Consider the following 22,823-nt stretch of genomic DNA (forward strand, 5'->3'; position numbering starts at 1 on the left):
GTCGCTTGAGCTCACGGAAGTGGGCTCGCAGTTGTGGCTGGGGTGCCAGGGGGGGCCTGAGGGGGGAGGGATACCGGTGGTAGGAGCATCCCTCTTGCCACTGGGACCCATGGATGCCCTCCCCGCCTGGCCCATGGGGCACTCATGACTCGCTGGAAGCAGTGCAGGTCCCCCAGTGTATAGAAAATCCTCAACAGGGCCCCCTGATATGAAATTGCCAGGCACCCTTCAGCCTCCAGCTGCACTCCCACCACCAGCTGAATCATAACCTGGCCATAGAAAGAGTGCACGTGGCGGAGGCCAGGGTCTCGACACCCCAGTGAGAAGGCCACCACCAAAGAGATAACTCTCCCCAGGGTTTGGAGCTAGTAGAGCAGGGCCCAACTGTGGATATAGGAAGGGATGGAGCTGAGGACCACCCTGGTCCCCAGCTCTTCTAGAGGCTTGAGGGGGACGTACTCACACTCCACCACAACCCCCCACTCCACTGCCTTTTGTGCGGCAGCCTTAAAGGAAAGGAAAAAGACCCCCTTGCCATGAAACCGGGAGGCCGCCACAATCTTGGGTGTAGTACACCTGGTCCCCTCAGGTGCTGGTGGTCTAGGCTTGGGAACAGGGCCCTTGCCCTTCTCACCCCATCTGTGGAGGAGGCTGAAGAGGAGCCCTTTCCACTGCCTCTGCCCTTGGTCCCTGATGAAGGGAGAGGGGGCTTGGGAACCTCTCTGGAGGCACTGGGCCAGGGGAGATCCCCTGGTCCTGTAGGCTCCCTACTAGAGTCCCATCTGTCCCTGCAGCAGAGGTTGAAGGCTTCACCATCCCCGGAGGGGGTTGGTTGGATTCTGCCTCTGGGGAGGAGGCTGCGGGGGCATGCATCCCCCTGGGGTCTTGGCTGGGATCCAACCCCATAGTGGGGGGGAGCAGAAAGTTCTGTGGGGGCATCTGCCCCCCTAGAAGGTTCCTGCCCTGCCATTGCTTCACATGAGGGCAGGGAAGATAATAAAGAAAAACAAAATATCCAGTGTAACTGGTGAATCTAGTAGGGGCAGACTGGGGTTGTCAGGGAGAAGGGGAGTAGGGAGGGGGAGGGCACTGAAGCTCCCTGAGCTACAGCCCGGCAGGAAAAAAACCAAGAGGGCTATGCTTTGAGAATGTGGGGGAGGGGGAAAACACATGCGCACAAGGGCTGGGGAAACTCCAAATGGCTTACTCAGCCACAAAACAAGCACCAGGGCAGGGGGAGTGAACCACAAGACTTACCACATAATGGCAAGAACACACAGGGAAGGCTACTGGGGCAGATGTAAAAGATGGATGGAGTGGTGGAGGAGCTTTGTTTGTTGAATATTTGTCCAGAAACCCCCCAGGTTTCCAGCCAGGTGCCCAGCAGCAGAGCAATAGGCAAGAAAACAAAGAAGGATCAGATGCAGTGAGGTAGCTGTGGGGGAGGGCAGGAGCAGGCAGTTGATTAGGAAGTAATCCAGTGCAGGTGTGGTGCAAGGTGGTGCAGCGGACTCTCCTTCTGTCCGGACAGGGGGCAGCAGCAAAAACAACCGCAGCAGCGATGATAGGAGCTGTCCAGTTCAGCCACTCAGGGTGTGCTTCTGGTGGAGGTGAAGGTGGGAGCTTGCCTGCCAAGGCAGTTGGGGCAGGCAAGGCACCTTTAGGCTCTGGCAGTGGGGGCGGATGGGCCCAAAAGTAGCGCAGGCTCCCTCCCCGAGCTTGGTGGCAGGCCGGGCAGCAGGTCAGAGCCAGGGTGCAGAAGCTGAGGTGGAGTGCAGTTCAGTGCAGCAGCCTGGGACAGGAAGGAGTGTGGCCAACTTCTTCCCACAGGTTTCTCCCTCAGAAGCTCCTGACTATTTGTATCACCCAATTGTCATGGGCTGTGAGGCCCACACAGCTAACTAATAGCTCCTAACGTATGGGGCCAATGGATGGATGACACAACAAAATACTTGGGACAACTAATGAAAAAAACAAAATAGGGGTGTCATGTGGGTCAAAACGTGAAAATAACTGAAGGAGACACTGAGCAGAGTCCCCCAGGCAGCACCCACTGGTCTTCAAAGGCATCCAAGGAGCCAGTGGATGCTGCCCACTGGTGCTCCACCCTGAGATGTGCATGGACAAATGAGAGGAAAGTGGCCTTGCAGTCTCTGGACACCTTCCCAGCCAGAGCCTCCTTCCTGGTCAAATACAGGGCCTACTTGGCCAGGACCAGGAGGAGGTTGACCAGGAGGTCCCAGGACTTGGTGTGGTGACCAAAAACAAGAAGGTGGGGGGGTGAAATTCAAGCAGAACCTCAAGAGGAGGCTCTGGAGGTGGAGGCGCTGCCTCCTGGCACACTCATGGATCATGTACACCAGGGTCTCCCTCTGCCTGCAAAAGCGGCGGGAGACTGGGGTGTCTGTGAAGCTCGCCATATACATGCCCATGGCAACAGCTCCATGGAGGAGCCACCAGCTGAGGTCCCCAGCAGCTCGTGGGATGAGGGTGGTGCCCCAGCCAAGTCCCAGAAGCTCCTGAGGGCAAGTAGCCCTGAGCTGCTGGCCAGGACAATTTTTTATGCTGGCCCCAGGCTCTAGCTCCCCCTGGCTGCAGATCCAGGGGGAGCCAGGCAGGATTATTTTGCCCCAAATGGCACAATTTGCTCCGCAACAAAATGCATGTCCGGGCATGTGCACTGAGGCAAAAAGCCCCTGCTCAATTTTGCACCGCTTCTATTTGAGCTGCTGGAAGTGCATATGCTTGCATGTGTGGACACACCCTGTGTTGGTCATATTCATAAGGTACCTATTCATCTCTATTGACAGGAAATGGGAGAACAGCGAAACAGCTAAAGAGCAGAGCCAGACTTCTATAGGTATTCAGATCAATTGTCTTGACGAGATGCATTGTTTCCAAAAGTGGTGAAACGTGGTCCTAACTTATGCTGGTGGGAGAAGGAAGGGGAACAAATATGTTTTTCGTGAGAAAACTTTGGAGACCGGCATTTGACACCTTGTAAAGTCAGACTCCATTAGCTTTTTCTCAGACCTCATCAGGCATACAGATGTTTTCAATTGATCTTCACTTAGTCTGAAGAGAGCTGTAACATAAATCAGTGCCAGAAAACAAGGGAAAGCTCTTGACTTTTTCCCCTTTGTGTAAGTTTGAATGGACTAAAAGCTAACATAATGCAGAAGAAGAGGGGGAGGGTTGCAAGTTATTTTTAATGAGTGAGAAAGTAGCATTTTCTGAAGCCATGCACCTCATAACTGGAGTGCTGGGATTGATGAGAGGGCCTGAGTAGAAACAATGTGATTTAAGTTCTGATCAGAACTTTGTGGGGCACAGATTGACTACATCCTTAACTATGGGAAGCATAAGGTTTCTATACTCTCCCTTGTTCCTGCTTCCCTCTCCAAAGCCCCTAATTCTCCCTCAAAAAAAAGGAAAGAAAAATTACTCTATTGACACACACAATGAGGATTAGTTAACAAGATTGATGGGCAGTGATCATGGGAAAGCTCTGCAGTTACTGGAGACTGCCTGCCAAGGGTTATCTCCTGTGGTTTGTGGGAGGGATGGTGAGGAGAGGGAAGAATTAGCCTGTGAGTTTTATGTCTTGAGTTGCTTGGCAGACAATCCTCAAATTCTTATTTGATGAGAAAGAGCACTGTCCTGCTTTCTGTCTTGCATTTGATAAAAAGATATGTAAGTAATAATCCAAGTGCTATAGCTCCAAGTACATGGGTCTTACTGATAACAGCATAAAAAGGAAACTTGGCATTTGTCAAAGGTAGCTTAGAAAGACTGAAGTATTTAAGACCTTTGTATATTAGCTTGTGCTTTTATGTTTGCAAAGATGAGAATTCCAAACTGTGTTTGTTCTTAATAATCAGAGGATAAACGAGAAGAGGCCTTCCTTTGTGGATTTGCAGAGTAAATCCCATGACTTAAAAGATTCCTCCAAATTTCACTTCCCCCTTTTCTTCCCCCTTTATTAATGAAAGTTACATATCAGGATGAATGAAACATGTTTTGGAAACAGCAAATTGTGATTTAAAAAATGCAGTGGTAAACCAAGGGGTAATATGGGTCTACAGAATTATTGTTACTATGTGGAAGGGAGAAATTCATTGAGTATTGTTTTTAAACCTTAGTCCAGCATGGTGTAATAAAGAAACTGGGAAACATAGGAATTAATCCATGTTTACCAAATGCTACTGCTTATTTAAAGTAAATGGAGCAATAAGACAGAGAGAGAGTGTAAAGTTTGAGCTGGAACAGAATGACTTTAATGAAAGTGCTTTGAAGAAAATTGACAAGCCATGTAGGTTTTTGCCAACTTTGCTTTATGTTCATGAACACAAGTCTATAAGTAGGAAGTATTTTGGGGGCAGGGGATCAAAAAGACAGAGCAGAATGCTTGCATCAAGTCAGCCACTTCCAAGGTGTTAATTCAGAGAGCCTTGGAGGGGGCAATGAACCAACTTCCCTTCTGCAGTCTGGCTTCCTCTCACCAAGGGACAGGCCCTAGATCTAGAAGTGATGTCTTGAAGCATTGGTTTCCTGCCTTCCCCAGCCACCACAGCCCTGTGCACTTGTCCTGAGTAACTGCTTCTTGGGGTGAAAGGAGGCCACTGAGAAGGATAATTGATTAATGCCTCCATGTCATCTGTTTTCAAAGAGGTTAGTAAGTTCATCACTGTTTCCCATGAGAGGGGTTCTGTGAGGTAAATGGGGAAAGACTTGCGTCACTATCATGCCACAAAACTAGCCAAAAGGGGAAACTTTCCCCTGCTACTTTTTGTTCCTGTGAAACATGAGGCTAAATAATGCTTATTATGGTAGTTGCTTATTTTTAGTCAGTCTAGTTCAATGATTCTTCACCAGGGTGCCTTAAGAGCCATTCAAGGATGCTGCAGGGTGCCACACAATGTAAGAACTATCGTGTGTGCAAACATGATTCACAAGATAAACCCAGAGATTTCAAATAGGAATTCAAGAGTGTTAAAAATGTTCTGAGCAGTTGTGTCTTTGAGTTCTTTGGCACAGAAGAATTGCTCTTCTTATTTTTCTGTAGCCAGAAATGAGTGAAAACTAAAAGGGGTGCCTTGAGTCTAATGGAGAAGTGTAGAGTCTAAAAAGGTTGAGAACCACTGGTCTAGTTACTCCACTGAGACCTTGCCTTGTTTTTACTGAAGAATGATTTATGATGGGTGAAGAGAGGGTTTAACTGGGCATGTCTACATGTTCATTAATGTACTTTCACTAATGCAAATTAATTTTAGTACCTCCATTGTGAGGTACTAGAAGAAGGTGCATTAGTCTATTTTAATGCTCATTAACAAAAGTGCAGGGTTTTTTGTGATGCTTTAATTCACATTAAAATAGGCTAATGCGCATTAAAGTGCACCTGTAGCTGCACTCACTTGCTCTCTTAAGTGAGGCAGTGAATCTATTTACTGTTCCCAAACTTCCCAGCATATGTGACAAGTCTATCTGCTTTTTAATATAATAAATTCTTAAATCATTATCAAATATATCTCAATCCTAAATAGGTAGATATAGGTATAATATGCAGCTTTCATTCAGGACCTTATTGCTTTTTCTTTCTTCAGTTGTCTGGTGGATGTGAGTTGACAGTGGTTATCCATGACTTCACGGCATGCAATAGCAATGAGTTGACTATCCGCCGGGGTCAGACAGTGGAAGTGCTGGAGAGGCCGCATGACAAGCCAGACTGGTGTTTGGTACGAACCACAGACCGATCCCCAGCTGCAGAAGGTCTTGTTCCCTGTGGGTCGCTTTGCATTGCCCACTCACGAAGCAGCATGGAGATGGAGGGCATCTTCAATCACAAAGGTAGGGAAGAATGAAGTTTCATTTTCTAGTTGGTGGCTTCCCTTTCGCACGTCACAATTTGTAATACCACAAAAATGTTGTTTTTAACTTGTACCTTTTGATATGTATGTTTGTTTTTGGATAAGAGTCAGCAGGTTCAGAAAACTATGGCAATGCACATATTCCAGGGTCTAAAATTTAGGTTGCTTAGTGTTCTGTATGTGAAGTGGAGAAGCAGGGATACAAAAGCCAAATAAGATAACTGGTTTTAGATGCTGAGTTCTGTCAGACTTAACCACTTTGCTAAATGTGTATCTCTAATGTAAAGTAGTAAAAAATATCTTTTCCTTCTGCATGGTTGCTGGGAAGTGATGGTCAGTAGTCTTATCCTAGTTACTAAAACAATAATTTAAAAAAAATCCGTAGTCTGTGAAACTACAGGTACTTTTTATAATGCTAAATTTCATTTATTCAAGATTTGAAGAATCCTGGTGTGAGACTTCAGAAAAATTGTCTACCCGATATAGTTCAGTCTGACTGAGATGCAAGTAGAATGCAGCATTCAAAATTAAACAGGGGTTTCTTTTTTAGGTGATTCTTGTTAGAACTGAAGGCCTCAGTACAGTGTTAATTAATCCCTTTTTTTCTAGAGCCCAAATTAAATTCATTTTTTAATATAGATGTGAAGTTGCATGCTGTACAAGAATGGATTCTCTTTCTTTGGAATTTTCTTGATTAAGTGTGGTCTTTAACAGTGTCTTTCTTGGGATGCTTCTGTATATAATATAGTTCTAGGAGCTGTGCCTCTGCTGATTGTTCACATATTTTCATCTCCACATTCTCGTTAAACAGTCTATGCTCAGAAGTCAGTAGGTGCAACAGAAAGAACCTAGTTAAAAAGTGTTTTGAGTATCTGAATTGAGAGTAAGTTGAGTCAGAAGTGCCTTATCTTAGATGCTGTAAAAACCTAAAGAGGGTCTAAATAGATTGACCTATATTGTAATCAGTGAGAACTGATGAAAAATGAATTCAGGAAATAATGATCTAACAATACAATCTCCACAAGTTGAATACTGTTTTGACCTATTTGTCCTGTGGAACTGTGGGTAAGAGTACCTGGCAGCCGTTAGAGTGACCACTTTCTAAATACTGTTTAGGCTTAACTAAGGCACTTCTCCCTTTTGAGGAGAAATTGTATAAATTATGTGACACTGTTTTACAGCACTCAGGGAATTGGTAAACTGTTTCCTTAGATGCTAAAAGAATGTTAGTCTTTGAAGGCAGAGATATCTTATTAGAGAGGGCAGACTGGATTGGACCCTTGGGAAAAGAGTAGGATAGGGGGGATGTTGAACCAGTTCCAGAATCCAGAGGAATTCTGTGCAAATGAGAGACAAAACTAAATTTGTTTCACATAAGTAATCTCATTTGTTATAGCAGCCTGCTGGAATGAATCTGTGTCATTTCTTTCTTCTGAGATTTTTTTTTTTAGGGGTGAAAACTGGTATAACAGTTTATGCTCACTTATACAAGCTATATCCAAGGCATGGTGTTAAAAATGAAAGGTTAGGAAATGCTAGAATTAAACTGCCTAGTCAGCTTCAATTTGTTTCTCCCCCTCAGGCATTTTCCTTTCTGCTAGAGACATTAAACTGGTAAGATCTGAACCCAGGACACCTGGTGAGCATTGTACGGCCGGCTCCCCCAGCCACTGTGTCCTCAGTTCACTCCCCTTCCAGAGAGCTCAACCCTCCCGCTTCATGCTGAGGGCTGCTCTTGTGATCTCTGCCACTGAAAGGTATGCTAAGAGACAGTTAACAAAATGAAATTCAGTGGACGAGGGTGGGCAAGTGACAGAGCCGCTGAGGCACTGCAGAAGGGGGTAAAGAGCAGCAAAAGAGGTAAAGAGGAGCAGGGCAGCATACCACGATGGAACAGCAAGTGGAGGGGACTGTTGGGGGAACACAAGAGTGCCCACCAGGTTTGGGAAAGATAAAATAGAGGGGAAGAGGTGTGTGAAAGGGACCTTGAGGGCACCCCCACGAATTCAGCACCCTGGGCTCATACCCTGCTCACCCACTCCTAGCTACTTTATGTACCTGGAGTCCAGCTGGTTTGAAGGGACATTACTGCCCAACTGGATAGTTGGCAGAGGTTAGACAAGCTTCCAGGCACAAAGTGCCCTTCGTGTCTGTAAATTTTACAGCCCTCATTTCTTTAACTGAGTACATAACTGAATTAAAAGTTACTGTTTTATCTGGTATTTATTTTAGGTTGTCTGTACTTCTTTTGCAGACCTTTGTGCTTGGTGCCCAAAATTTTATTTAATATTTCTCCCACTATGCAGTTGATCTAGTAGGAAAAATTGCCAAAACCCCTTGTTTTTTACCTAAAGAAGATAGTTTAAAAATTATGCTGTGTCCAAAAGTTATAAACTGTGTTTCAGGGTTTTGTGACCACAAGGATTTCTTTTCCTAATTTCAGTTAATTCCTTTATGCTTTCTTTTTAAAAAAAAATATTACCAGAGGGATTAAAAGATATACAAGCATTAGTTTTGGCATACTTTTTAAGCAACTAGTGTAGTAGTTTGAGAGGTAAGAAGTTTTACTTTCAGGAAACCCTGCAGTTGACAGGCAGTCTGAGCACTTATTGTTAATCTGTGTTAATTGGGTTTCATCTGTTTTCAGGCTGTATTAGAAGACAATGGATGACAGATCAAGGCACAAGAATTAAAAGCTTGGGTATTTTGTAGTTATACAAGGCTGTAGGCATTGTACATATCACTTAAAAATTAACAAGTACACGTTTGTAGAATTAGTAGCACTGGATAGGAAATTGAACTTTCAAATAAAAAAGAACGCTTAATTTTAATTATTTTTTAATTAGGCATGAAAACAGATGGTTAGAAGAATAACTTTACTAAGAGAAATGCTGAATGAATCGCACAAAAACAAGAGCAACTTACAGTGACTTTTGCTTTTCACTAATTGGCTGGTTGCCATATCTGCAGTTGGCAAACAGATGTAGATTGCAGTCTTCAGACAACCATAGACATCCATATCTGATTTGCAGTGGGACTGTAGCAGGAGATAACAAGAGATCGATGTGCAAATTCTCCTCTTAGCTGATAATGTAAAAGGCAGTGGGCAATATGGCATTGGTGTTCTAAGGAGCTGGTTCACTGTTCCTATATTATGTTTGAGATTTGTGATCCTTAATAGAGCCATCAACTGTCTAGATCCAGTCTATATGAACATTAACTCTCTCACAGCACAACACCAACATTTAAATACATTCTGAGTAGAAAACAAGTAATAGCATCCTGGACAAGGCTTGCTAGATTTGAACCTAATGCTTTGTGTTAAGGCTTCTACATTTGAAAGATAAGGATTAAAGTAGGATGTCAGTTAGAGCACAGTACCTGTTCAGGAGTAAGTCTCCTTTCTCCCTTGACAGTTAATTGCAAACAGCTCTGTGCAGACAAGCAAGCCCATGGTCAGTGTTGGCTTGATGTGGACCTTGGTGTTCCAGAAGATAAGGTTGAACTCATATTTTTATCATACTGGAAAGATGTTCGACTTTCCATGCAGGGCTTAAGCCAAACTTCCCACATTTGCCTTTTCCCCATCCCAGAAGACAAATACTGTATATTGCATAATGCAGATAAGATTAGGGTAGAATCTTGAAGATTGCACACGTAGATTTACTTGTGATTGATCACTGCTAGGTGGAAGGATAGAAATTGCAAGGAAGTTAAAATATGACTGAGCTTTGATAAGGGACTAAAGTAAAACCTGGATGTTAGGGAGGGATGTAATGACCTCCATAGTGAGCTACATTAGGTTGGAAGGGTGGAAAGGGCTGTAGATATGTTATAAGGCTTAAGGCTAGAAGTAATCAGAGTGTCTGTGAAATTTAAGGAACAGAATGAATCAGTAGGGAGAAAAGCTGTTAATGCTATGCAAATACATAGGATGTATTACAGTAAAAATGTATCTGAGAGAAGGAGATGTAACAGTATACACCACTAAGTTTAGAAATCTGGGAAATGGGTCAAAGGCTGGGCTTATCGAAGTGACAGTATATGCATATTCTAGTTCAGTTAAGTATTGGGGGATGCCTTCTTTATTTTCTTTCATTTTCATTTCTTCCATTTGCAGTCTTGATCTTACCAGGTCCCTGGAAAACCTCACATTTCAAGCTTTTTCACAAGTCATATATATTACATTTAATATTAGTTCATACTTCCTACAAAATCATAGGTGTAACCATTTTGATCAGGTAAGCTTGCTCAGCTTTCTTATGATGTGATGACTCCATTAATCTGTTTTTAAATAATGCAAGTTTATAGTTTAATAAGACAACTAATGGAACTTTTCAGCTGTGTAAGTAGTTTATAAGTTGGCTGTCCTAAGAGGCATTAGGATTTGCATTTGGAACTTGTATAAAGACAAGGAAACCTTGCCATGTAGGAAGTTTTAAAAAAATAGAGTTTTGCATTTGAAAGAAGAGAGAGAGAAGAAATTGCTAATACTACCATTGTATGGATTTCAATATATATTTAGTCCTGGGAAACTGCCAGTTGTGCTCCTTACTTCCCACACCCCTTTAAGTCTTCACAGGAAGGGAAATTGTAATATAAAAAATATCTGCTGCAGTATTTGCACAGCTGATCCCTCAAAGATGCAAGATTAAATACAGGCCAGCAATTCTGTTATCTTGGGATTTCCCGGTGTTAGTATTTTGTGTAATTAGTTTTACTCTAACAACAGTTTTCTGATTATATTTTTAGCTAAAATGCAAAGTAGAACAACTTGTAGCCTAAAATCAGTCTGCTGCAAACATCCTTAGTTTATTGCATTGAGGGTGGAAGTTTTACAATGTTGATTCTTGGGCAATGGTTTTTCCAGGTACTGGAGGCAATGTTAATAAAAGAAGCCTCCAGATGAGAGGCTGCTGAAAGTTCTCATCTTATATGCATTCTGTTACTATCAGTTTACCTGGCAGCAAAGCTCACTGTTCAGTATTTATTTTTGCTAAACTGGATCTGCTAACAATGTCACAGCATTTTCAGTGCAAGCAGTATTATTTGTATATTTAGAAATAGATGGTGGTAATTTCCGGTGGCATCATGAATATACTTGCTTTCTATCTAGTATGTAATCACAGCTTCTGCTTAAGCTACTGTCTCCTGCTTTTATACATGCTGTCCTTATTGCAGTTATGTTAGCTTTGACTAGAAGCGGTAGTGCCTTGAGGACAGTGGCAGAATTGCTATCAGAGTAAAGCCAATTATGGAAGAGGAAAACAATTGGTAGGTTTTTTGTTATGAACTCTCAAAAAAAGGCCAACTGGTAAATGAATGAAGGCTTTCTACTCTTAAGTAAATAATGAACAACTTTGCAAACTTTTTGGCTTTTTTTTTTTTTTATTAAAACTAGTCTCAGTAATTTTCAGAGGTGGTGGAAATGTTAGGAACTTGTTTGCAATTCTACCATAAATGCAGGGGAGAAAAACTTTTGAAAGAGAGATTAATTTCTCCTAATAATTCGTATACCGTCAATATTCTTGTTTGGTAGGTTGTAAATCAGTTTGCTGTAACCTGTTATATCATACACTAAGTACAGTATAGCAATGCTTACTACAAAGACACTATCAGGACCTTGCAGGAAATGAAAGATCAGTGTAGCCAATATGGATGTATTCTGTGTTTATGCTTCACCTGAAGCCTTGAAATGCCTCTCTGTTTCTAAATTATTTTAGACATCAGTATTAGAAATGCTTCATTTTTGCTCTCAATATTTGCTCAATCCAATTAAGAGTTGCTGATCAACTAGTAAATGGGGCTTTGTTCATGAAAAGTTAAATTTTCTGCTCTGCTCTGCTCTGCTGTGAGAATAAGTCTAGGTAGCTGTTTGGATCTGATAAGCCTGTGCTGTTTTTTTAAATAACCTTTGAGTCTTTTTAAAATGGAAACTAGCAACTGAAATTTAAGCAGAACTTATTGAATGTAAGCAATAAGATGCCTGCTGAATGGGCAAAAAATACTTGGGAGGATAATTGAAGCAGAGAATAAATTGAAGAAGCAACTATTTTTCTTCCTGAAATAGAACTTGAAGGTACACAGGACTTAAAGGGGGATCCGGGGCACTGAGTCTGGGCTGCTGGTATCCTGGGAAATCACATCATACTCTCATTGATGAATTAGTCAAGCTCCATCTTAAACGAGCCTAAGTACTCCTCTGAGTAGCCTTTTCCAGAACCTCACTCCTCTGACAGTGGGAAGCCATTTTCTGAATTCAGGCCTAACGTTATTTATAACCATTCAGTATGAGTTTGAGATGTCATGTCAGAAAATGAATTTAATCCCCTCACTCCTACTGCTGCACAGTGTTTGCAGACAACCTCCACACTGCACACTCTCCCCCACTGTGCACGGGCAATCCTTTACATCACTCCTCTGCATGCTGGGTTAGCCACTCCTCTGCACTTGTACACAGGCGGCTTCCGCCACCAACTCATCAGACAAGAGCTCCCCCGCTGCTCCAAGCCCCCTGAGGCAGAGGGGGCGGGGGGGGGGGTTGCTCCCCCTTCTGCCCTCAGGTGACCACAGCCAGGGTCTGCAAACCCTGGCTGCAGCCGTGTATTGGTCCCTGTGCAGGGTGAGTGGTGAGATAAGCCCCTTCCCTGCTCCCTCCACCAGATGCCAGAGGGAGGGGGAAATAACTCCCTCCCTGTCCCCCTACCTAAGGGGGTTATGCCAGCCAGCCTCTTGCATCTCCCCTGCCACTACAGCAGCAAATGCCCTTGGCAGCACCTCCTGTTATGGTGTCCTGAAGTATGAGCCTCTTCCTGGTTGGGGGAGGGGGGACAGGGAGGCACATTGCAGTGCTGGGGGGAGGGAGGCGGGTTGGCGGGCTATGGCCACCCCTTCAAGCCATGCACAGTTGACAGCAGCTCTGCCTGCTCTGTCCTGTACCCACAGCACAGGCCCCCTGATCAGAAGAGGATTGCGCACCCCGACACCATGACGGGGACTGCTGCCCCATCAAGGGTCCCTGCCCTCTTGCCACTCCAGCAGGGTTGGGGGTGCAGCCAGAGAGTGGCTGTCTGGGCCCCTTAGGCAAGGGGGCAAGGAGAGAGGTTATACCCTGCCTCCCTCTGGCATTGGGCAGTGGGGACTTATCCTGCCACACACCCCACACAAGGAGTAATCAGCAGTGGCAGTTGGGGCTGGCAGACCCTGCTGTGGTCCCCCAGGGGCAGAGGGGGGAATAAACTCCCTCCCTGCCCCCTCTGCCTCAGGGACCATGTTGACCAGTATCGGGCCATGCCTGCACCCCTGCCGCTGCAGCAGCGAGGGGGGAGTGCTGGGTGGACCCCAGCTCAGGTCTGTGCCTCTGGGACAAGGAGTGGGACATTAAACACTCTCCCTAGCCTGTTCACTCCAGGTTACTGCTGGAGTTGGCCATGCCTCCCCAGCACAGCTTCCCTGCAACCAAGGGTGCACTCCAGTGCCCCCCCGCCTCCTGGTCTGAGCCACTGCAGGCATGTGCCTCCATTTCCAGAGTTAAAATTGGTTCAATCTAGGCAGGCAGGCTAGACTAACCTGAAAATATTGAATCAGTTCAGGCTCTGAGTTTTTGAATGTCTGTCCCTAGCCAAGAAAGAAACTTGAGAAAAACAAGATGAAACAAGAAATAAAAAAAGATTTTAGATGAGTTAGATAAAAGAGAAAGATAAGAGAGAAAGAAAGGGAGTGATGGTTAGGCAGAGTAAGTAAAGTAAGTAAAAAGATGGTTGGAGATATGGGAAGAGAAAAATATTGATATAGGAAAGGAAAAGGGGTGGGGAGTAACAGGTGTAACCCAAGGGAGAAATTAGACCAAATGATACTAAGTGAATAATTGGGGTGTGTGAAACAGGAAAAAGAAGGCTGCAGAAAACAAGAATTGGAAGAAAGGCAGGATTAAAAAACTGGGAAGAAAGAAGTGCATGAGAAATTTTAGATGGCAGGAAGAGAACTGTAAAAGACTTAAAAAAAAAAAAAAAAAAAAAAAAAAAAAAATGAAGAGAGCAAGAAAGGAATATGAAGTGAAAAACACAAGAAAAGGAAGAGAAGAAGGGGGGATCCATATGTTAATGCAAGTTAAGTAGTTTGTTTATTCCAAATTAAAGGCAGTGCTTGCTTGATTGATCTTCGGGACAGCTACTAAAGGTTGAGCTCCCTTTCTTCTAGGCTAAGTACAGATCTTAGCTTTAAAAATGACAAAAGTATTCATGCCTTGCACACAATGAAAAATATTTAAGGTCCTATCATATGATGAATTTTCTGCCTGCAACAATTAACCCCTCTCTTTTCATAACTGAGCAAGTACAGTAATGGCAGGAACTGTACACAGCCATTCAAGCTGTTTTTAGTACTACAAAGACAGTGAACGTCCTGCACAATTAGTAGCACTTCCAAAGAGAAGATTCCCAGATTTGTATCACAACACTTGTAGTTGCACGTAATACTAGAGGGTCTCTAGGACTATTCAGCATTCCATAGTCCTCTGCTTTTCCTCCCCCTCCCCCCCTCAAGGTGGAGAGAGAGGGAAGGGAAAGTATCTGGTTCCCTGACTGCTTGCCAATGCTTACCAGGTCTATGATCAGGGAGCCCTGCTAGGACCTTGCTGCTGCCAGGGCTCCCAGAGCAGCAAGTCTTGTTGGTACTTTTGCATCTAGAGCAGTGAATATGCAGCCTCTCACTGCAGTTGCCAGAGCACAGGGTCTAATAGCAGTACCAGTGAACACCTGTCCATACCCTCCATGAGAATGGCTTAGCGGTACGGGCCTTGTTCCTCCAACCTCAAAAGGTGGTGAAGCGTCATCCTGTTAAGTAGGGGCCAGTTTGGAAACAGGATGAAGATGCCCAAAGGTTTTGTTCACAACCCCTCTTAACTCCACCAAATCAAAATGAAATGGTACCTTCACTAGAGAATTTCTTGAGAGATGCTTGCTTCTTGATCAGTTAAAAGGCATAGTAATATTGATATTTAGGATCAGGTTCTTATTTAAGCCAAGTAATTCTTATACTGCCAATGCACTGTAGAGGCCTTAAAAGTATATAGGCAAATGAGTACACAAATTTTGTGAACCCTTTATTCTACTTAATGTGCAACTAAGCCTTCATTCTTCATTGTTAGTGCTTATTTCCCAGTAATACTGGGGAAAAAGTTGATGTTTCTTTGACATTATTGGTCTTCCAAATTAAAGAATTGCTTTGCATTGATTTATATATTATTTGTATTTTGAAAGTATTTCTTTCTTGGCTAGCACTAGAAATAGAAGCATTGTTTTTGAAACTTAAGATTTTTTTTTGAAGTACACAGAGAAAAATTATGCTTTGCCAAGTTGATATTTCAAGCAGAGTGCCCTTTGAAAACCAGCTTTGGAGAATGCTAAACTCTTAGGAACAACAGGACCTATTGGAATTATTTATGAAATACTGGTATGCTTAGTCCTCTTTGCACAAAACAGGTTGTTATCAAAGTCTGTATTTTTTTTTTTAAATACTTTTAAAAGTAGCTAGTTTTAAACTTGTTGAGCCTTGGTTCATTTGGTTATAATAGCATGCTCAAGCTGTTTGATATGCAAGTTGGGCTTTTTATACATATCTAGAATCTAACTGTTGTCTTAAAGTAGATTCAGTTCCTTTAATTGCTCATTCTTGTCAACATATATCTCTGCTAAGCAAGGTCTCTGTTATATTAGATTACTGCTACTACTAGACTTGTTCAGTTATGAAAATAGTGATGGTAACTGCTTCAGGCAGGAAATTCATGCTGTGATAGGACCTTTAATATTTTTTCATTGGCATGAATAATTTTGCCATTTCTAAAGTTAAGATCATTTCTCGGGGAAGGGTATGTCTATGACCCCCACACTCAAGCACATTAAGTTTCACAGTTGAATTATTCTTAACTTGAAAAAACATTAAAACCAGCTGTAAGGGAATGTTAATTACTATTTCAAGGCACGCACATGTTTGGAGTTTCCCATTTGTAGTTATTAACTGTCAAACCATCTTACACCTTATGCAGTGCATTGTGGAGGTAACCAACCCCTCTACCTTTTCTTCTCTCCAGTTTAAGCCTCCCCTTAATTCCCAAGAGGAAACGGTCTCTATGCTTTTGTGATCAAATATAAGAAAAGCTTCCCTGAATTCGAATTTTAGTTCCAAATATGCATGGAGTTTAAGTTAACCAAGTCCATAAGACTGCACTCTAACTTAAACAAAGCCTTGGTGACAACCTGGCTTTAATGAAATCAGTCACATGATTCCTAATGATTTCAATAAGGCCATCTTACTATATGCTGTCACATTAATGCACATGTAGTCCCTGTTTAAAAGAAGGAAGGTGAGATTTCCTAATGTACTTCTATTGGGCAATGGATTTATTGCTTAGCCTGTCCTCCGCCAAAACTGGTTTAAGCTTTGGAGTGGGAGTATTATGAAATTATCTCGCTCTTCTGCAGAATGTGATAGAGAGAAACAGTGGAGATTCTTTCCTAGACTGCAATCCTTAAAAATGCTGATGGGAGCACAGGAAGTAGGAGTGAAAATTTTTTTTGTAAAATATTGATGCTTTAAGCCCAAGTGATGTGAATACATAGAATTCAGTTGCCTTGTCTCATCCATTTCCAGGATTAGCATACTGTTGCATCAGGATGGACTCCTCAAGAATCTCCGCCCATAAATAGTAACGGTCTTGGTGACTTAACCATATATGCCATGCTAATATAGACAATTTATGTTAGGCCTTTCCACTGAGCAAAGCCAAAGAGAAAAAGTCCAGCGGAGAGTTGTTTTGAAAGTTAACAGAAGCACATGTAAAACTTAAGATTTGTCACAGTGCACATTCATTAGTCATAGCTATTTGTTATAAGTTATATGTTACCTTTTGAGCTATGAAAATTCTGAGTGCTCTGCAGCATGGGTGGGTGTCTGTGTGTCTAAGAGAGAGAGACAGAGGTCCCATTCAGAACAGGTTGCCCTCAGGGACATCTTGCTCTGCTAGAAAGTATTCCTGTAGGTTTATCCATAAAGCTACAAGCATTGAGCAGGCATGAGTTTAGGTGATGGTGATTGTTGTTATTTTGAAGTAGTTTACGCCTGCTGAGGAAAAGGAATAAATTTTAATGCTTCCTATTTTAATGCATCTCTGTAAAGACTACACCCATAGAACTTCAAGTGCTTTTAGATCTCTAGCAGTGACTAATAGTTTTACTCAAATTAGGTTGTATGGATTAAGAACGTTGAAACTGAGGATAGGAAAAACCTCTATTTTTAAGCCGTGTTTGGATCTGTTGTACATAATGAGATGATGAACCCAGTTTCTGATTCATTTGTACATGTTGCAACTCTCCATAGTGCAAGAGCACCTGAGTTAGCTGCAGTGTCCTACCAAAAGTACAGCTTAAATTTGTTGTGCTTGCCACTTGAAAAAATAAGTTGTTCGGTTTAAAACAGATTAAGTGCTGCCTTTTTAACAGCCAAGAACAGATAGATATTTTAGACCAGAGGTTGGCAGCTGGGAGGTTGCAGGAGTTACAAAGGGGGTTCCCCCAGAGTCTGTCTGCCTGCTGCATGCCATTCGCCCTAGTATACTCCTGTGCTGTGCTATACATCTTGCCTGTGTTGACACTTCAGTCCTACTTGCTCTCTGCCCTTGCCACCAAATTTATTCCTCAGCATGGCTCTTGGCCATGGAACTCTGCAACACATGGTGGCAATGGTAAGTGGAGACTGCACGGGAAAGATCACCAAGTGGTAGGAAGGCACAAGGAGATTTGGTGCCTCACAGCTGCAGCCTGCCATTCATAATGGTTGTCAGTCCCCGTTTTAGATGTTTTAAAAGGGACCAGAAAGCTGCTGCTGGAAAGTAGGCTTCAGCTGTTAAAATGTTTAAGTCTGCATGATACTTCTTCCCCCTAACTTTGAATGAAACAAGGTTCAAATTAGAGCCATTTCACTATGCTTGTATCACAGAACCATGCAGGCCTAAGAGAAGGCACATATCCATATATCCTTTTATATCAATGCATTTGTTATGTCTGCTTATGCCCCAAAAAGTGCACCAATAGATTTCATTCCAGAAGAGATTGAGATCATTTCTCTGTATGTAGGTGTGTGGTAACATACAAATAAGATTCTTTGAGGATGTAATACTTATTAGAGCGAATTTTGAAAGTCAGTACCTTACTTAACATGCTCTAGTGACCATTTTAAAATAGATGGCCCAGGGGGAAAGCAGTCAGCACTTTACTCCAGGTCCAGATCATGCTTTCACATTTTAAAGATATTTTAGTGTTGTGGTCACCAGATTTTTCCTTTCCTAAGTGGCTGATTATGTCTGCAATTAAAAGGTAATCAAGCCCCAGAGTTTGACTGAATCCCTACTAGTACCGTCACAATTGTTGAGAAAGATTAGTCTTGTGGTCTAATCATTTTCCTTACCACCCCATCTCATTTTATATTACAGGAAAAGATCTGCTAACTTGTGGTTGTTTAAAAAAAAAAAAAAAAAAAGTTAAAATAAGAAATAGAAATAGATCGTGGAGAAAATTTTAGGCAACATGATATGACAAACTTTAAAATCAGTGTCCAGTGCTTTATCAGGAAGACAGCTTTATTCCTCCTTTTAAATCTCTGCCTTTTTGTGGCACACTTCGATGCAGAAAGGTGGTGAACCTGGTTTCCTTCCCCCTTGTTAAGAAATGTATGTATGATGAACAACAATCCTTAGAGCCATCCAAGGGAATTTCAGTGTTTGAATTATCTGAGGTTGGGTTTTTTGTGTATTTGCTGATGGGGCTGGAATCCTTCAAGTAGATTTGGCATTCTGCAGTAGTGCCTATGTAAGAGTCATAGAATCATAGAAATTAAGGGCTGGAAGGGACTTTGAAAGATCAGAGTCCAACCACCCTGGTCTGAGCAGGAATACTGCTGAGATCAAGTGGTCCCAGCAAGGTGTCTGTCCAGTCACCTCTTGAAGACCTCCGAAGTTGAGGTTTGCACCACCTCCTTGAGAAGTCTATTCCGGATTCTGGCCACCCTTACCATAAAGAAATTCTTTCTTACATCTAACCTGAAACCATCCTCTAATAGTTTATGGTGATTGTTCCTTGTCCTTCCCTGGGGCACCCTAGTTGAACAGTTTTTCTCCCAATATTCACCTCTTACATACTTATAGACAACTATCAAATCCCTCCTCACTCTTCTCTTTTGCAGGCTGAACAGTCCCAGATCCCTTAGTCTTTCCTCATAAGGTTTGTCCTCCAGGCCCTTAATCATTCTTGTAGCCCTTCTCTGGACCCTTTCAATAGTCTCCATGTCTTTTTTGAAATGTGGTGCCCAGAACTGGTTACAGTACTCAAGCTGGGGTCTCAACAACACCAAGTAGAGAGGAAGTATGTCTTCCTTAGCCCTACTCATGACACATCAGCTAATGCATCCCAGCGTGCTACTAGCTCTGTTGATTGCAGCTTATGTTCATGCTGTGATCAACCATAACCCCAATGTCCCTTTCAGCCGTTGTGCTAGCCAGGTCATCTCCTAACCTATATTCAGTTTTCTGGTTACTTCTCCCCAGATGAAGCATTCTGCATTTATCCGTATTGAACTGAATCCAGTTCCGTGCTGCCTACCTTTCCGGCTTGTCCAGGTCCACTTCAATCCACATCCCCATAACTTAGTATCATTCACAAAATTGTGCGGTGTATTTTCCACATCCTCATCTAAACTATTGATAAAGATGTTGAACAGCATGGGGTCAAGAACCAAACCCTGCAGGACACCACTGGACACCTTTCTCCAAGACCATACAGATCTGTTCACTAACACTGTCTGGGTTCGACCCCTTAACCAGTTCCCAACCCACCTGACTGTGGACTCTGCCAAGTCCACAACTCCCTAGTTTTTTTTTTTTTTATAAGAGCATCATGGGATACCATATCAAAGGCCTTTTTTAAAATCCAGGTACAGTAGAATCCCTGCTTTCTGGCTCAAAGTGCTAGTTACCTGAGGCACAGGGTTTCCAGCTGGACACAGAGCAGTGACAGCACAGTGGTGAGTGGCAGTGGCAGCCACCACGTGCAAGCTTCCCTTCTACTCCTTTTCCCCTCCCCCACCTTCTCCCCCAAGCAGCAGGAGGTCAAGAAGCACAGCACTGTGTGCATTCTGCTGCTTTCAGCAGCACAGCAGAAGACAAAGCACCACAGCACCAAAATTCCAGTTAAGGTATTCCAGTTGGTGAAGTACCGGATAACAGAGATTTTACTGTATATAACATCAACCACGTCTCCCACGTCTAAGTGGTTCATTGCTTGATCATAGAAGGAGACAAGGTTGGTTAGACACTACCTGCCTACAACAAAACCAGAATATTTCCAAAGTTTATCTAGACATACAAAGTGATACTGAAGCTTTATTCATTTCTTTTGAAGACTTTTACATTGGTGTGGCCTCCAAGCTCTAGTTCCTCAGCTGTAGCATAAGGTAACATTTAGTCTAAATTAAATAAATCAAGAAAGCCACAGTAGAACAAAGGTGATGAGAGAGTGCCTAGCAAACTCCGTGCCTTGCAATTGTGTCTGTATTACTGCAGACAGTTGCAGCATCTCTAGCGTGCCTTGTGTTTTCATACAGATAGGAAAGCCTTATCCTACCATCAAGTCCATGATCCAAGTGGGACAAACTGTTGCTCAAACCTGAATATCTATAACTGAAGCCTGAAGTAGCTTTGTTACTTAAAATTGCCAGTAGCTCAAATTAAGAGCGAGACCTTAAAAAGGAGATAAGGCAAAAAGCTGTTTTTATTAGTTGCATGAAGCAGATACATAAGTTTGGACACACCAGTTATACAAACAGACATACACTAGCATACATACAAACAGACCTAGGCAGACCTGCAGACAAAACCACTCCAGTAAGATGTTATAGTTACCAGCAGATGTTACTCAATATTAGCACTGGATGGCTGGGTCCAGGCTTATTGAGGATATGAGCGGAGGTATACAGGCATGCATGCCTGTGCTCCATGAGGTTGCAGAGAGTGGATTCCCCATCTTGGATTGTCTGCATCTCACTTTTATAGGGATTTCAAGTCTTTGTTCAGCATTGGGGGTTTTCCATGCTCAGTTTTTAATTAGAAGTTGTTTCTTTTGATTATCTCAACTTGAGGTTATTCCAGTAAAGTTGGTTATCTCCACCTTGAAGCATTGTGTTAGTCAGTATCCCTTCCTTAAAGCATTGCGTAGGTGGTATCTTTGCCTTTAAAGCATTGTGTAGTTCAGATGTCAGGATATGCAAAGTTCCTTCTTACTATCTTCTTTGCACCTGATCACAGACGAGTTCTTTAGCCATTCATTAATTAGTTCACATTGGCACCTTGTTACTTATACAATCAATTAAATCTTCTGTTTTCATGAAATTGTTGCCATTATTTCACCATTCACCCTCTTACACAGACACTCACATACACAGGGCATACAAAGTTCATCTACTCATGTCAAGCAGGGAACAAGCACAAAATGGAGTTTTAGTTGTTCATACAATCATCGAGGTTGATCAGTTCAACACTATTATCATTTAAACATAATAACTAATATGCAAAAATTCATACTACAGCGTGACAGTTATTCCTATTATTCTAGTTTTTGGCAAGTTCTTTTTTCAAGGGAGGCCTAAAGCTTTAAAGGAAAAATGAGAATTTTCTGGCTTAAACTGTTTCTTGAGAGCCAGTCAATAAATTCCCTTCCAGCAGTTTATAGTTAAATCTTGTTCCATAACTAGGGGAACAGGTTTTGAACAAGGAAGGGAAGAAAGAGAGAAAAGGGAGGAACCTGAGAGGAAGTGTTGAATGTCAGACTTTTTGTTAAAACTAAGTACATTTAAGCATGAAGGAGTTCATGTGTGCCTCAAAATAAGTGGGTTAGCACCATTGACCTCAAAATGCAGCTTCCAATTGACTCAGTTAAAAGATGCTTTTGTCAGCTGCCAGCAGTGTTAAAGAACAGGAAATAATGTGCTGAATACCATTCTAATCATTTGGCTCCCTGTATTTGAGGTTGTGTTATGTGTGGAACAGAGGGGCAGAGAGCATTTTTGTGAATAGAGCCTACGAATATATTGTGAATATATTTTTGTATATGGAACCTACGAAACTAGATTCTAATGGGTGCAGCTGTGCTGTAAGCACTGAAACTGTAGGCACATTGAATAGTAAGGAAAAGCAAAATAAATTAACCTCATTTGAGAGTTCTGGCTTAATGCAACTTTAGCATTGCCTTCAAAGTCTCAAGCTCAGCTTCATTTATTGATCTTTGATCCTTCTCATCTTTTGATTTTTTTGGGAGGAAAAGGGGGGACAATAGCATATTGGGGAGTATGTGAGAGAGAAGGTCTGAGGTGGCAGACTTGGCAACAAAGAATGAATGGGTTATAAGCAACATCAACATTTCATTAATGGGAAATGCATACTGTAACTAAAATTCGTACTAGTTTGCATAAAGAAATTTTTAATTTGAGATTTTAGTAGTCTTAGCCTTTGTCTGACTTTCTGATCTTTAGACCTGGGTGGTCTTCTCCTGTATACTCTTGCAGATTTTGAGTATTTAGTTCCTTCATGCAGAAACACAAAGCTAGACTTTTACGCCATAAACAGAAATTAAGAAAGTGTTTGGCTTTAATAGAGCTTTTAAGATGTCCATTAAAAATACAAATGTGATGTTTAGATGCTGCTGGCGAAGCTGATTAAATCACCATTCTCAGTAAGTCACTAAGACACTAAGATGTGGGGGGATGTGGGCATGTTAGAAGGAAGGAATAGGCTACAGATGGACCTAGACAGGTTACAGCGGTGGGCAGACGAGAATAGGATGGGATTCAACACTGACAAGTGCAAGGTGATGCACCTGGGGAGGAAGAACCAGCACCTTACCTACAGGCTGG

At 42.5% G+C, this 22,823-nt stretch overlaps 1 protein-coding gene across 3 annotated transcripts in view; it reads left to right on the forward strand.

The window, feature by feature from the left end:
- The window catches only part of TRIO (trio Rho guanine nucleotide exchange factor), a 386,796-nt gene that overhangs the window by 288,286 nt on the left and 75,687 nt on the right, over positions 1-22,823 (forward strand). For all 3 annotated transcript variants that reach the window (XM_019541714.1, XM_019541721.1, XM_019541729.1), the window contains exon 34: positions 5,604-5,847. In XM_019541714.1, coding sequence (XP_019397259.1) covers positions 5,604-5,847 — 244 coding nt within the window. The remainder of the gene's footprint in view (positions 1-5,603; positions 5,848-22,823) is intronic.

The sequence above is a fragment of the Crocodylus porosus genome, unplaced genomic scaffold (genome assembly GCF_001723895.1).
Source record: "Crocodylus porosus isolate Cpor-Errol unplaced genomic scaffold, CroPor_comp1, whole genome shotgun sequence".
Lineage (NCBI taxonomy): Eukaryota > Metazoa > Chordata > Crocodylia > Crocodylidae > Crocodylus > Crocodylus porosus.